Raw genomic sequence first — 15,869 nt, forward strand, 5'->3', positions numbered from 1 at the left:
TTTATCACAGAGCCTTCAAACCTGCACGTCTTTGGACTGTGAGAGGAAGCCAGAGCAGCTGGGAGACGAGACACAGAGAGCGTCGAGGCTAGGGGATCTGATCCGAGAACCTCCTAGCTGCGAGGCCACAGCGCTAACCAACAAAGCCATATCCAAACCCCACTGACCTAAACGTCAGTCTCATTCTTCATTTTCAACCACAGCTTTCCCCTAACCGTGTCAAGACCTCCTAATCTGAGTTTTAACATCCTTTTTAACCTCTGTCACAACCTGCAGCCCTCCGTCTGTCCAACAGACATCCTCCTCCTCCTGTCGGGGGACAGATTGGCACAATATCTGGTTGTCAGACATCTAAAATTAGAACGCCAGACAGATTCTTTTCCCCAGCGTGTACGCGCGTGTGATAAGATAAGATGGGAAGATGACAAAGTGCCACATGCTAATTAGTCTCTCCCGGGTGGATGGATGGGAGGACAAGCAGAGAGGAGTGGTGATGAAAAGGGGGACAGGACACAGGAGACTAGGGAGAGCAGGGATGGAAAAAGTGATGTGAAAAGGACAGAAAGTCAAGACAGAGATGGAAAGATTGCGAAAGAAGAAATTAAAGAACACGTGGGAGAAGAAACAAATAGAGAGACAAGGGATAACAAAAGAGGGTTAAATATGATGATTGTGATGCGATACCTTCTCCCTCTTCCTTGATAGACTTCGGTTCGGAGACGGCGAAACACTGCATGGTCTCGTACTTCTGCTGCGACGCGTCCTGCTGGTCAGACGGTGGCCGCACTTCACCGTCGACGTGAGGGTTGATCAACATGCGACAGTTGAACGTGTGGCTGTTCCTGTTGGACGAATCACTGCCGCGGTGATTGACTGCGAGATGAAGAGAGAGAGACGACAAAACAAGAAGGAAAGGTTAAAAGCTCAGAGATCATATTTATTCAAGGTAACGTTTCATTTGGTCACCGTCGTGGTTGCTATAACTTTGGGGGAAACGCGGGATATGTCAGAGGACGTGATTAGTAAGACCACACATACTGCTACATGAGCCTGAACTAAAAGTCGTTGCTGATGTTCCAGTAAAACCTCCTGTGGTTCTTACCGAGGCTCTTGGGCAGGAGGTTCTTGACGAACTCGCCGTGATCGCCAACGTGCAGCACGCTGTAGACGCTGGTATTCATCAGCTCCTCCTGCTGGTAGCGCAGATACTGGCTGACGTTCTCCGAGACGAACACTATGTTGCCCTCCATGTTGACCACGAAGAAGAAGCCGTCAAGGGCCTGAGGAGAAAAGATGAGATGGTTAATATATTGAGGAAGTTTGGAGAGAAAGTAAATGAAGAAAAAAGAAAGGAGGAAGAAGTCGAAGGAGGTTAGAGGAAGAAGCAAGAAGGACGGAAAGACAAAAATAAAAAGAAAGTTAAGACAAGGACTCATTTGAACTTTCCACCCAACGCTGATTAAACTCATGTAACAGATGTGAATATGAAACTTGAGGTTTTTACTCCTCCAGTTTCACTTCTTGTCATTGCATTCGAGTTAATTCTGATGTACGGTCGCCAGCAGAGAGCCGTGTTTACTGCGTACAACAGAAACAGCAGAAAAGCAGTCTCAGGCAGAGGTGTGTGTTTGGAAATGTCGACATAAATCTGGAGATTTTTTGGGGGAAAACTGACACAAATTTAAAGAAATCTCCTAAAAAAAAAATACTGTGTGCTACACCAGCAGCCTCTCTAGTGTGTGTGTGTGTGTGTGTGTGTGTGTGCATCTTTCTATTCTTTCATTCCTGTCAACTCAGCATTTTCCACCGATATGTGCAGACTGTGATTTGTCCTTTAGTCTGCCATATGTCTACACGAGCCTCCTGCTGAGCGTCTGCCTGCTTCAATAGAATAGAATAGAATAGAATAGAATAGAATAGAAAGGGTCTTGGCTAGGATGACAACTCAGCCAATGTTGTAGCCGGTGAAAGCTATATATAGCCTCTGTGTGTGTGTGTGAAGCTCCTCCCCTCCTTTTCTAATCTGGCTTTTCAGAAAAGGTATTTATACCTCATTGGGTCCCATGTTATACGTCAACACACACACACACACACACACACACACACACACACACACAGTAGAGCAGGCTTGATGACGGCATTGCCGTTAGCCAGAGGAACTCTTATCTCTCTGCGTCACTGTGTGAAGTGAGAAAGACGCTCCGCCGGCTCTAAATGTGACTCAGACAACAACAACAACAACAACAACAACAACACGCCGCCTCGCTGAACACACACACACGTTTAATTCAAACTTCCTCCTCTTTGTCGTGCAAGAATATGTGACAAGGTCTTAGTAGGTCGCCAAAGAGCCATTGTTTGAGTAATCGCTCTCAGTGTCATCGTTGCACTTCCGGGGAATGTTCTGTTTTGTGTCACCTTCGGTTTCACCTTTAGACCTCCTCAGAAGTGTGATAACGGAGGCGGACTGAACTTACCTCGAGCATCATGGGGCCGAGGGCGTCTTTATCGATGACACCCTGTCCCGTGGAGGAGACGTCGGCCTTCTGCACCTCCTCGGTGTCGGCCACCGGAGTTTTTTCTGTAAGAGACGGAGAGAAACGTGAAAAAAGAGGGAGTTAAAACACCAGACATGTGTTTTCAAACTTTCATTTTGATGTGTTTGTTTATGTAAAATGCAGAACAGCATAAAAAAAAAAAACATACTGACATACTGACTGTGTGTTTTCTTGCTTTTACTTTAGCTCTGCCTCTCGGCGGATGTTTTCTAGGAAAAGAAAATATCTGTTGTTCTTGTGAAGATGTCGCCCGCAGACCTAAACACACCCGTTCACACACGTGTGTGTTTGTGTGGACCTTTCACTGAATCAGTCATGGCTTCTGCTTCTAACCAAAACATCAGTCCTCCACCCATGTGACGATGCACTGATCTGAGTTCCTCAAATGTCATGGAGAATGGGTATCATTGCGCTAACGAGCAGTGCGTTACACACATTCAGTCACATTAAGAGGCCAGTCCCCGCTCCCCTCTCCTCCCTGGTTGTACCACTGGACTGTTAAGCTTCCCATGGCCCCATTAGGCCACATAGCTGACATTCCTGTTGTGGGACCAGAGCTGTACCGAGTCATCAGCCCTTAAACCCTGTCACTGTAGAGCCTGCAGCGGCCGTCATGTAGGTAGGAGCCAATTAAAGCTGCAGTACACAAAAAAATCAATATACAGTGTGTTGCACTCTCTGTGTGGCGTGACCAGTGGTGAGTTCACAGTGACAGCGGAAACGTGGAGGAGTCGAGTTAATGTTCAGAAACGTGATGAACAGAACTGTTGATCTACGTTTGCATTGCAAAACGGGCACCGAACAGGTTAGACAGTAACCGGTCTGCACGACTGGCAAACACTCAACATCCTCTAGTTCACAGCTCATCAGCTTGAAAACAAGAGAACTTCACATTTAACTATATCGATTATAACATACTTCAATAACCTGAAGGAGTTTAATGCAAAGATGTTTGAACTGTGCCATGAATCACACATTCGATGTTTGTCAGTTTCAACAAAGACTGTTGAATTATATGATGTGTTAGCAAGACATCGTGACTTTCTCTCTCTCCACACGCTTATAGGAAGGACAAGACAAGACAAGACAGGACAAGACAAGACAAGACAAGACAAGACAGGACAAGACAAGACAAGACAGGACAGACAAAGGAAAGGAAATTTAGTTTAGTAATGAAAGAAGGAAGGAAAGGAAAGACAAGGAAAGACAAGACAGGACAAAGGAAAGGAAAGTAAAAGGCAAGGAAAGGAAAGGAAAGGAAAAGAAAGGAAAGGAAAGGAAAGACAAGACAAGACTAGACAAGACAAGACGGACAAAGGAAAGGAAAGACAAGACAGACAAGACAAGACAAGACAAGACAGGACGGACAAAGGAAAGACAAGACAAGACAAGACAGGACAGACAAAGGAAAGGAAAGTAAAAGACAAGGAAAGGAAAGTAAAAGACAAGGAAAGGAAAGGAAAGGAAAGACAAGACAAGACAAGACGGACAAAGGAAAGGAAAGTAAAAGACAAGGAAAGGAAAGGAAAGACAAGGAAAGACAAGACAAGACAAGATGGACAAAGGAAAGGAAAGTAAAAGACAAGGAAAGGAAAGTAAAAGACAAGGAAAGGAAAGGAAAGGAAAGACAAGACAAGACAAGACGGACAAAGGAAAGGAAAGTAAAAGACAAGGAAAGGAAAGGAAAGACAAGGAAAGACAAGACAAGACAAGATGGACAAAGGAAAGGAAAGTAAAAGACAAGGAAAGGAAAGAAAAGGAAAGACAAGACAAGACAGACAAAGGAAAGGAAAATAAAAAACAAGGAAAGGAAAGAAAAGGAAAGGAAAGACAAGACAAGACAGACAAAGGAAAGGAAAGACAAGACAAGACAGACAAAGGAAAGGAAAATAAAAGACAAGGAAAGGAAAGAAAAGGAAAGGAAAGACAAGACAAGACAGACAAAGGAAAGGAAAATAAAAGACAAGGAAAGGAAAGAAAAGGAAAGGAAAGACAAGACAAGACAGACAAAGGAAAGGAAAGTAAAAGACAAGGAAAGACAAGACAAGGAAAGGAAAGGAAAGGAAAAGACAAGGAAAGGAAAGGAATGGAAAGGAAGTTTAGTGTGACACCACTGAGTAAACTTCATCTCGTCTCGCACAATGTCACAGCAACAATGCACATTTCACTCAGTTCTTCCAGAATAAAAACAGAAATTGATAAAAGAGGTGAAAACATTTTTTTCTGTCTGAACATGTTGGGAGCTGCAGCTACTCCAAAAGTGTTCACTACACGATTATCGCAGCCAACGATATTATTATGAAATCTATAAAAATGATCTCTAATGATATCATCAAATATCTCTAATTAACATTACATCAGTGTTTTATTTTGAAATTATTGTCCATGCTGGAACACCACTAAAAGGTTATATGTAATACACACACCCCTTACGTTTGGCTGCACTCTAAAGTCAGCTTTTCAGCTACACCCTCACACACACACACAGACACACACACACACACAGACACACACACACGACATTTCTTTTTTTTTTGCCTCAGCACACAGTACGAACAACTGCTGAGCTGACACAAATGGAAGCACACCTACACTCATCTTCCATCTATGATATGACCCTGCAATTAAATGGGACTTGTGGGCCAAACACACACTGCTAAGTCGTTTGACACACACACACACACACACACACACACACACACACACACACAAATACTATTTGCTTTTGTCTATGTGTATGTTCTGTGTTAGCCAGGTGACCTTTTTGCTGCACTAGACAAATCTTCTGTTGTCGTGATTTGGTCTCACCTGGTTTGATTCGATGTTCTGTTTGTTCTCATGGTGTCAAACTTTTGCTTGATATCAAAACATTCTGTCCAAAATCCAACCGATCACTTATACAGTGTAAAGAAAGAAAGACTGCTGGACAACAGACAGAGCAGACAGCTGTGTGTGTGTGTGTGTGTATGTGTGTGTGTGTGTGTGTGTGTGTGTGTGTGTGTGCTTATTCAGCTGTTGTTTTCAGACACAAACAGAGCTAAAACACGTGGACACCGACTGGCTGACTGCAGGAACAAAAAGAGGAGGAGAGGAAGGATGAGAAAAATTAGTGATAGAGGGAGAAAGAGGGGACAAAGGAGAGAAAGAATGAATACAGGGGGGAGAGGAAAGGAAAGAAAGGAGACAAAGAAGAAAACAAGATTGTTGACGAGGGATGAAAGATGGATACTGGAAAGAGGAGGGAAGGGGAGGAGAGCAAAGAAAAAGAAAGGGAGGAGAGAAGGACAAAGGCGGTAGAGTTAGGATGGAGGATGGATAGGAGAGGAAGAGGGAGCAAGGGAAAGGAAAGGAAAGACAAAGAAAAGGGGAAAGGAAAGACAAGGAAAGGAAAGGAAAGGAAAGGAAAGGAAAGGAAAGGAAAGGAAAGGAAAGACAAAGAAAAAGGGAAAGACAAGGAAAAAGGGAAAGGAAAGACAAGGAAAGGAAAGACAAGGAAAAAGGGAAAGGAAAGACAAGGAAAGGAAAGAAAGGAAAAAGGGAAAGGAAAGACAAGGAAAGGAAAGACAAGGAAAAAGGGAAAGGAAAGGAAAGGAAAGGAAAGGAAAGGCTGGACAAAAATGAAATGGTGTTTTTCTGCAAGGGTGAGAGAGGGATAGGGAAAAAAGTGGAGAGCAGAAAAAGACAGAGAGGAGGACGTAGGAGGTAGGAGACATAAAAAAGAAAGGCAGGTGAAGGAAAGGAGAGAAGGGGGAGGAAGAGAGAGAGACGGGGACGTTGACAGAGCGAGACGCAGACTTACATCATGTCGGTCAGTGTTACGTAACAGCTCTCCTCAGTCTGTCCCACCATCGTCTCCATCACACACATCATCATTATTATTATTATTATTATTATTCAGAGTGTGTTAAAGCCACATTACAGCCTTCAGTTCTGACCACACGGTAGACACCGGATGGGGTGAGAACTGACATACAGGAACATTTTGAGACCAATCACTGGGAAAGGATTTGAATGTTTCAGGTTCACGCTCAATGCATGTGAAAAAACAAAGTTTCTGTTGGCCGCTGTCATTTCTAATTCTAAATTTAGGCTGTTCATATGGACAAGTATAACCTGTGAGGAGCCCGTGCAATTATTATTGTTATTATTATTATTATTATTACCGTAGTTTCTGGACTATAGAGCGCACCTGAATATAAGCCGCCCCGGACTATAAGCCGATATCCAGGTTGAGAAATTTGAGATTGAGATATTTACCGGATACACAGACAGATTTTGTATCGTAAATGTTTATTCATATACCTGAACTGATTGTTTCCGAACAGAGCATGTAACATTAGTGCCTGTATCATTAACGCCAAGCTTACGTGCAGCAGCTCTGTTTCCTTCCTGGATAGCCAGATCGACGGCCTTCAACTTAAAAGCTGCGTCACACGAACTTGTTCGTGTGCTTTCCATGATAAAGGGGAAGAGGGTTTGAAAATCTTCGTTCCAGACTTCATTCTGATGCTGCTCAGTTGGAATAATGCAGACTGTCCACATCCATTTGCTGCTACCCATAAACATTTGTGTTTTCAGGGTTATTTTTAAGCAGCCAACCTCCATGGCTGTGAAATTAAGTGCCAAAACTGCTGCCACTTCCCTTCACAGCAGAAATAAACATGTTTACAGCCTGTTACAAAAAACTGTTTGGATCTCTGTAGCTAATTTCCCCGTTCATGACAACTGTACTGAGGGTGAATTTATATACAACTCACCTGTTCACATTATATTAAGGCTTAAAGTTATGCAGGATTAAGAGCGTGGTCGCTTCGATTGACCACCTCAGCTCACGCCTCACGTCTTTGCCCATTTTTTGGATTAGTCCAGGGAACCAGCAAAAGCAGCACTGCCAAGATGGCGACGCCAGAGCCGACCGCACTTTTAGCTTCACAATGGTTCTTCAGAAAACCTGTGGGTGATGTCACCGGGACTGCGTCTATTTTTATTTATGCGGCCTGCGTATTATAAGTATTATACATCTTTCTCTGGTCAGTCCAGATGTGACGGACACTGAGCCTCGTGTTTTGACATACAGTATATAGACGTACAGGATATGACACTGTAATAGAAGGAGTAGCGGGGCCAAACAAAAGCTCTATTAAACACAAAGAAGAGGACACAGCGCGTCGCTCCTCACCCTGCTCCTTCATCTGCCTGATCTGCTTCACCGTCTCTTTGAGGATGGCACATTTGTCCGGCTTGACGTTGAGGTCGTCCATGTCGTTGATGTTGGCGAAGATCAGCTCGGCCAGCTCCTCGATGTACTTGTTCTCCTGCTCCCGGTTCCTCCTCTCAGTGCTCCTCTTGGGGCTGGAGGAGAGGGATGTGAGAAGGAAGGTGAGGATCTAAATATTCATGAATTTTAAATGTTTGAGCACTCCTACACTTGAGTTGGCCATGTGTAACTGTATAGCATTATGGCTGCAGACCTCACCAATGCTGCACTCTTACATCATGAAAATGCTCCGTTCTGTTGATGCACTTCTTTCTGTGCATGATTTTGTGTGTGATTATTTTGTCTTTTGTGAAACACACAGTCGTCCTCGCTCGACAGACGAGTCAACTTCTGAACAACCTCGTCACGACCTGAACTACAACATCCGCGTGTCCTCGTTATAACCTCAGCACAAGTGCAACTCGGTACATCGTCACTCACTACAACCTTCATACATCCTCCCGGACACCGAAAGCACAATGACTTGTTAGCCTTTATATAAACTGTCGTCTGTAAAAATGCTGCCGCAGCATTTTTTCCCTCCATCGACCCAAGAGTGCCTCGACTCTTTTCACCAACCTCCTCCCTCTCTCCCAGCTTTTTCTCTCACGCCCCGAATAAAAAGCACATTTCTTAGTTTAACCATTTACAGAAAATAAATTATTTATTACTTTTTATTATCTGTTGGAAATAAAAGCATCTTTGTTTTGTTTTTTCATACTGAAATGGAACCAAGAATCAACAATGGGAATCAATAAGTGACACCCAACCCTATGAGGCTGTAACGAGGATGCGGATAATTAATAATGGATTGCACTGCGCTGAAGTTAAGTTAAAGGTTATGAAGCATCGTGAAGTTATTATTATTATTAAGTATTGTGGTAGAACTGTTGTATCATGTTGCATTGAGGATGCAGTGGTGTTAGAGTGAGACTGCAGATGGAGGATGAAGGTCTTCACCTGGGGCCCAGGAGGTCTGACTGGCAGTCCTTCCTCTTCAGAGACTCTCCCCCTCTGGGGGGCTCCGGGGTGTTCCCTCCCCCACTACTCATCTTTAGCAAATATCAGCACCTAGAGACGAGAGGAGAGAATGAAAGAGATTTATGATCAGCACATATCAACTTAAAGCTTAAAAAAAGGTCCCACTTCCAGTTTAAGCCTGTTCAGAACAACATTCAGCTGATTGTGTTGGTCATACAGCTACAGATGATGGTGTACTCACTCATTCTACTACATTATCTACATACATCTATTCTGTTCTGTTATGTAACTGAATCTTGCATGTTTGCGGCATTATCGTGCTGACAGACAGACAGACTTGCTAACGTTTGTAGTTCCTGCTTCGATTCCTGCACAATTTACCATGACCAACACACACACACAGACTCGCAGGGTGTAAACAACGCCAACTGTTTATGTGGCGGTTGGTAAACATAACATGCATCGCCGTGTGTTAACAGTACTCTTTTACAGTTATTGTAAGCCAACAGTAAAAACAGTGTCGGGACCTGTTTGAACAATGTAAATTCAGATCAGATACCAGGAAGTGCCTGTCATAATATTTAGTCACTGTTACAGCACGGAGCCAAAGAGCTCAGCTTCCAGAGAGAAAACACACTCAGGATTTCAAAGATATTCTTATTGTTTGTTGTGAAACTCATGGTGGAGTTAACGTGTCTCTTTATTGATGTTAAAAAAGCGTAACGAGGATGCTGCTGTTGTTAACACAGATACAAACAAGAGATAATGTACCTAACCTGTCTGAACGATACATTATCAAACAGAGAGTGTGCTCCTCACGCATTATTAAAACAGTGTACCAGTGTAATGTGCCTGCAGGCATTATGTGGGAGGCCCAGCGGGAATACAGTAAGTGTCGCTTATTACTTCAGTTAGAAATAGCTAATTATGTAGGCATCCGCCGCGCTGTTCTTAACATGAACGTTTCTGGCAAATGAGTTGACGGCCTTTAATAGAAGCCGTCATCGCGTCTGGAGCCAAAACTGTCTTGGAAATTACCGTCGTGATCCTAAAAAGTATTGTGTGAGAATGGAAAAGGAGAAAAGTGTAGGTAGGTAGGTGGAAAGAAAAACTGAAACACCCATTGGCAGGGAAAGTTACACCATATGGTCACCTCATGCTGCTAGACCTTCTCCCAAACACTGATGACAAAACTCATCTTGTTGTTGGCCCAACACCGTGTTTGTCTTTGTGGGATTTCAACAACCCACTTTGAGCACGTCTAGATAAAAAGACTGCATACTGTATGTTGTCTACTTTTCTAATGGTTGTTGGTCTGTAAATGAAATTTCTTCTGATGCGTTCTTTGTCTTTGTTTTTGTTTTTGACTGGTGACGTCACAGTTCAGGTGGCAAAGCTTCGATTTCTCTTCTTGGATTCTAGCGGTAAGACTGTGAGATTGCAACCTACTCGCATCAAACTCCCCATCCAAGCATTTAGGAGATACTACAGTGATTATGAACAAAGAAACCTTATCTAGACCCATTGTTTGGATTGTAGAAACATGGTGGACTCATTCCAAGGTAACACTTCTTGTGTTTAAGTGATTATACACTAATGAAAACATATTATATTCTGTTTCAGCCAAGAGATCCTAAATGTTACACGCTGAACCTTTAAGTGCTTCGACTACACAGCAGCAGATCCGATGTCAGCAGTCCAACGAGATTGAAATCAACACCAGCAGTTATTTGCACTCTAATTAAGTCAACCGTGTGGCACCTTAGCTATGTTCAGCTTTTAAACACAGAGTCTAAAATAATTTGGTGGGCGTAATCTTCTGATATGACAATCATACACACACCGATGAGGCGGAGTGCAGCAGTTACAAGCAGGGAGAAGCCGTGTTTGTCAGGGCGGTAGGCCTTTAAGGCACTTCAATGGGCCAACACATCACCTGACTGTTACATAACAGCCGGTCTGTGGGGCTGATACTGAGCAGATGAAGGCAGGAAAGAGGGATAAGGGAGAGAGAAAACAAGAGGGAGGGAGGGAGGGAGGGGGAGAGAGAAAAGAAAAGGAGATGAGAGAGAAATAACGGACAGTGAAAATGGAAGAAAGAAAAGAAAAAGCAGCAGAACGGACGTCAAACTGACAACTGCAAGCGTAAAAAATAAAATACGGGTGTGGACGCTGGGGAGGGGGGGTTGACGAGAGGAAGAAGAAAATGGGAAGAGGGGGCATCTGTTGCTCTGAATAATCAGGCCTGAGGAGGGAGGAGGAGAGAATGGCCTAATTACACCATGAGAGGAGAGGAGACGACTACACCGATCAGTACAGAAATCTGTTGCAGCCAACGTGAATTCGAGCTAGTTCAAGTATTAGAGTATTCAGAGACGATAACAACAGAGCGAGCATCTTTATTTGTTGAATGTTAGTGTGATAGACGTTATTTTAAAAATAATTAAGGTCTTGGAGACTTACACCTCTCGAGTCTACGAACTGCGCTCAACAACTTTCATTCTGCGTCGATTCTGGCGGCCCCTGTGGACAAAAGCGGTAGTGCTTCCACTGCCTCGTTCATTAATTTTGAGTTGAATACGACCAGGCAGGAGGAATTTAGCTGTATAGAAACAGCCAGTCTCCTTGGTGATGGTCTTGTTTGTTTATGTAGGTCATATAAAGATATCAGTATTAAACTGTGACAGTCTACTCCTTGTAGACCAATTCAAAGACGCCTTTTTCTGACCCGCTCTGTTGTGCTTTTGTCAAAGAGGTCAGAGGTTAAGAGCTTAGCTCAGTTGCGGTCTGTGATATCAGTAGTGTCATCACTGACGGTCCGCTTTTTGGTATTTCAAGCTAACAGAAGCTGCGATTTTTATATTCAAGACATGTCAACAAAAAGTGGATTGGATGCAACCTAATAATAATAATTAGTCAGATCTTTTTACCTTTAAGCAGAGTTTCTCATCTAGTTATCAAGTAACTGGTCTAGATTAATATTAGCATTTAATATTTAATATTAAAGCTGCACAGAGTTTAGAAACACTGAGCACAATGTTGGACTTCTTTTTGTTTGACACACCAGGTGAGCTCAGACATTTTAAAACTCAACGTGTTTGTTGTCATCGCCTTTGGTGGACAACAGGTTGTTATTGGTTATATGAGGTAGGTGATGCTGACTGGAGATATCGTCATCATCATCATCATCATCATCGTGGTCGTGGCCCTGACTGTGTGACCTCAGAAGTTGATGAAAGCTTGACTGAATGTTTAATTCAATCTAAGAAAGGTGGACACACACACACACACGCAGACACACACACACACACACACACACAGGATCATTTTAACAGTTCAATCATGTCTGACAGAGACACATATGGCTTTGCTTATTCTCTCTCTCACACACACACACACATGCGCACAATGAATTAACACTAATGCAGCCTTTGCCCCTGTTCAGCCTGATACTAATGCAATCAGCGGAGTAGAGAGCTTCACAAAGTGTAGCCATTTAAAAACAATCTGAGCCGGAGAGAAGAGACGAGGCCAGAGGGTCGAAGCAGCCATTAAGGAATTAAAGCTGAGGATCGATCACGGGCTGCTTCAGGGGACTCTTCTCTCCGACGGAAACCGTCGCTTCTCCGTTTCTTTGTTTTGAGCTGCTGATAAAAAAATAAAAAAACACTAGTGACAGCGTGAGGTGTGTTTACATGAAGCTTCTTCAATAATAAAGCTTCTCATTTATTCACGGTAACTACATTTAATTTGAAAATCCTAATAAATAAACACACACATTTAAAACCTTGTGTTTTCGCCCTCACGCCTCACACCAGTATAGGACAGAGGCTCCCGTATAGGTTCAGGTGCGTTATCATTAATTTAACTAGAGACTGTTTTTCTGGTCCGTTCAGCTTTCAAGGAATATCACTTGCAGTCTACTTCCTGCTATGTAAACAGGTGACAGGTGGGCAGGTAGGTGTCAGGTTACAGCCAGACGGAGGTCAGGAGAGGGCAAAGAGATGGAGGCACAGCGGTGCGACCTCTTTGGCAGGCTGTTAAAATAATAATAAAATAGAAAAGTGCAGATAGGTTTGTTAATAGAAAGGAACACCCGGCACGGGGATGACTGGAAAGCTGAATAAATGGTTGGGAGGATGTGACAATCACAATTTGCATTAGAGGCCTACCCTGACAAAATGATAGTTGTCATGGAAGTGAAGCACAGCAGTGGTTGTTATTAAAGTAACGAGTCATCCTCAGGCATTAGCTTGCAGAATAATTGAGGTTTTCAGCATAACACAAAAAAAACAAACAAAAAAACAAACGACTGACCACAGTCTTATGTAATGACCGACGGCACAAAATGAAAGCTAATGTGTTTTTGCAGGGATAGTGGCAAACTTCTATCTTTAGACTCAGCGTGATGACACCTTTGCACATTTACTTTACAGACATTAAAAGTTAAATGTCAGAGTTTGAATCCCCACAGCAGTCAGTCATTTACTGTTTCCACTCCAGGATACAGACAACCCAGCTCATCTTTAGGAAAATAAACTGAAATGTTTGTTGAATTTTTTAACTGGTTTGAAGTGGGAATCAGTGGGAAAACTGCCTTTTTACACAGAGTTATTCTTTCCGCCTGCCACCAGGTTGCATTCCTTAATTTTCCCCTTGAAACCAATGAAACGCAGTGAAAACACTACTGCTTATGTCCACCAGAGTCAACAAGAAATTAAAGCTCCTTCAGTGTTAACCGAGCGGTTAAGTGCAGTTCCCCCAATGTCCACTTGAGGCTGGTTACAGAACATTTCAGTCTCCGTAAGTCCCCATGTCCAACAGCCTGGTCCAACAAAATAGCTTCCTTCTGGAGAGTGGACAGTTTTTAAAGGCTCACAGGCCAAAAGGTTTGTGAAAGCCAGGAGACAATGCACATCAGCGATGTTGACACCCAGAGCTTTCTCTGTCTTCAACAGAAGAACGTTAATCAGAAGACAGCGGGCCGAGTCAATAAAACAAGGATCATGTTTAGCACTTTGACAGCGGTGACTGAGAGGCAGGACCCTCTCCACGTTTGTGTCTAAGCTTCTGTCTAAGCCAGCAAACACACACACACACTCATAATGTAGATTTAATACCCTGCTGAGGCTGGATTAAGAACGCTGGCTTCTCCCACACTGCATCGCATCCGCGGTGGACGTGTTTGTTTGTTGTGTGAGCATCTCTGTGCATCAGCGTGTCCGCGTCAATACGTCCAATCTCTTTATGTACATCTCGGCTGTTTGGTGCCACGGCGATGCTGGCCTGAGCCGGTGGCTTTATGGTCAGTGGCTCACCACCTGTTGCTGAGGACAACAAGCATTTTGTTGATCTAGCTGGTATTATATCTCTGGGTTGCATCGGGGACAACAGCATCTACTCTGCATCGGGGTAACTACACGGTAACAAAAGTACTTCAGCTTTTTACAAAGAGCACTGTTACAAAACAAATATATTGTGTAACAGTGGAGAGAAACTTGTACTACTGCCTTTGTTGACCCCTTGAGGCTCATTAGTGCTGACTCAGCAAAGATACACAAACCAAATTAGACTTCCAATAACATTTTTAACTAAACTAACACAAATACAAGTAAATACAAGTTACAATACACACCTCTGCCAACACAGAACAATTCTCCAACTTGATGCTGCATTAAAAAACACTGTTTACCTGCTGTCCACCAAATTTCACGGGAATTCATTAATCATGCTCATAGATATTCATAAATAATGAATAAACCTGAAGCTAGAGGTTTGGTAAGGAGTCAAACTTTTTCTCCAAAGTGTCACCTTTAAAGAAGCCAAGAAATATTGCTTTCTTATATATTTAACCTCACCATGGAAGCACGAATTGATCTGGCAGATTCAAAGATCATTTTAGAAGCAGCATATGTGGTAGGACCTCCTTCATCCCATTGAGTCAATGAGCTCCAAAGCTGGTTTGTCCCACTTTCAGCTAAAAGTGAGAAATCTGTGTGGATGTGTTTTTGTGTCTGTAGCATGAGGCCTAAACTGAAGCACTTGGACGACTTAAGATGAGCCATTTCGTTGCCATTTGAAGTTTCATTGGAGGTCTAACACTGATACAGTGGACATGGCAGGAGAGCTGGGGGTAATGTCCTGCAGAGGTTACAGATGTCCTGTCTGAAAATCAAATCATTTTATCCAGCAGCATCTTTCTACTTGCACTCGTCTTGTAGAACTTTTTTACTAATATCCTTTTGCATTTTGTGTCAGCTGTCGAGTTAGCATCATATCTTAACTCTGCGAGGAACCTCGACTCCAAACGAAGCGCATGCCCCTGACCAACCAGCATCAGACGGTTTGCAAAAAAAACAAAAACAATGGTTGCTGCTTGGCGTAGATGCTGTTAGCATCAGTTATATCACAATTGGAAAGGAGAGCAAAGAACGAAACTGAAGGTTTTTCTTAATCGAAAAGATGTTTTCACTCTTCTCCCACCTGGTTACAGTATTTAGGAGTTATATCGTTAAATATATATATATATACACTAATCTGATTGTTTAAAGTTTGTCCATGATAGCTGATGTTAGATGGACGGTTCCACCAACCACTTGCCAAGTTTTTTTCTTTAAGTGTCTGCAGTTGACTTCCAAGAACCATCTAGAAGTCTTTCTTCTTCTTTTTTTTGTTGAATTGTTGTCAAAGCTTCCAAAGGCTCCTGACACCGGTGTGCTGAAACTGGAAAGCAAACGCCTTCGTGTGTGCCGTGAAGTGAGCAGCCGTAAAACTCAAGCTGTACACACTGACCCACTTCAGACCGCCGCGCCCGCCCCTGTCTCAGCAAACACAGACTAATTGGTATTTGAATAATAGGACAAGTCAAAGTGATGTGTGATAATGACTTGGAGTCACCTCTACCTACCTTTACTTTTCTTACTGTTAATCTTATTATTGATACTGTGAGCTGGCAGAAACATGTTTTCACCATTAAACTCAGACGGTGGAAGACGGTTCTAATTAGATATTACTAAATAAGCGTTTGTGTCTATGGCTTCTCTAAAAGAAAAAAACCACATGGAGACAGGAAA

The 15,869-nt window shown here is 43.0% G+C and overlaps 1 protein-coding gene across 4 annotated transcripts in view; it reads right to left on the bottom strand.

Annotated features, from left to right (window-relative positions):
• The window catches only part of LOC104932643 (nuclear receptor coactivator 2), a 45,436-nt gene that overhangs the window by 12,372 nt on the left and 17,195 nt on the right, over positions 1-15,869 (bottom strand). For 3 of the 4 annotated variants that reach the window (XM_027288433.1, XM_027288438.1, XM_019267426.2), the window contains 5 exons: positions 8,776-8,886; positions 7,738-7,910; positions 2,478-2,581; positions 1,103-1,280; positions 685-873 (listed from right to left, as the gene is read on the bottom strand). In XM_027288433.1, coding sequence (XP_027144234.1) covers positions 685-873; positions 1,103-1,280; positions 2,478-2,581; positions 7,738-7,910; positions 8,776-8,867 — 736 coding nt within the window. In that variant the 5' untranslated portion in view covers positions 8,868-8,886. Of the gene's footprint in view, positions 1-684; positions 874-1,102; positions 1,281-2,477; positions 2,582-7,737; positions 7,911-8,775; positions 8,887-13,916; positions 14,121-15,869 lie in introns of those variants that run through there. The other variant, XM_019267427.2, reaches the window with a different exon arrangement.

The sequence above is a fragment of the Larimichthys crocea genome, chromosome II (assembly GCF_000972845.2).
Source record: "Larimichthys crocea isolate SSNF chromosome II, L_crocea_2.0, whole genome shotgun sequence".
Classification (NCBI taxonomy): domain Eukaryota; kingdom Metazoa; phylum Chordata; class Actinopteri; family Sciaenidae; genus Larimichthys; species Larimichthys crocea.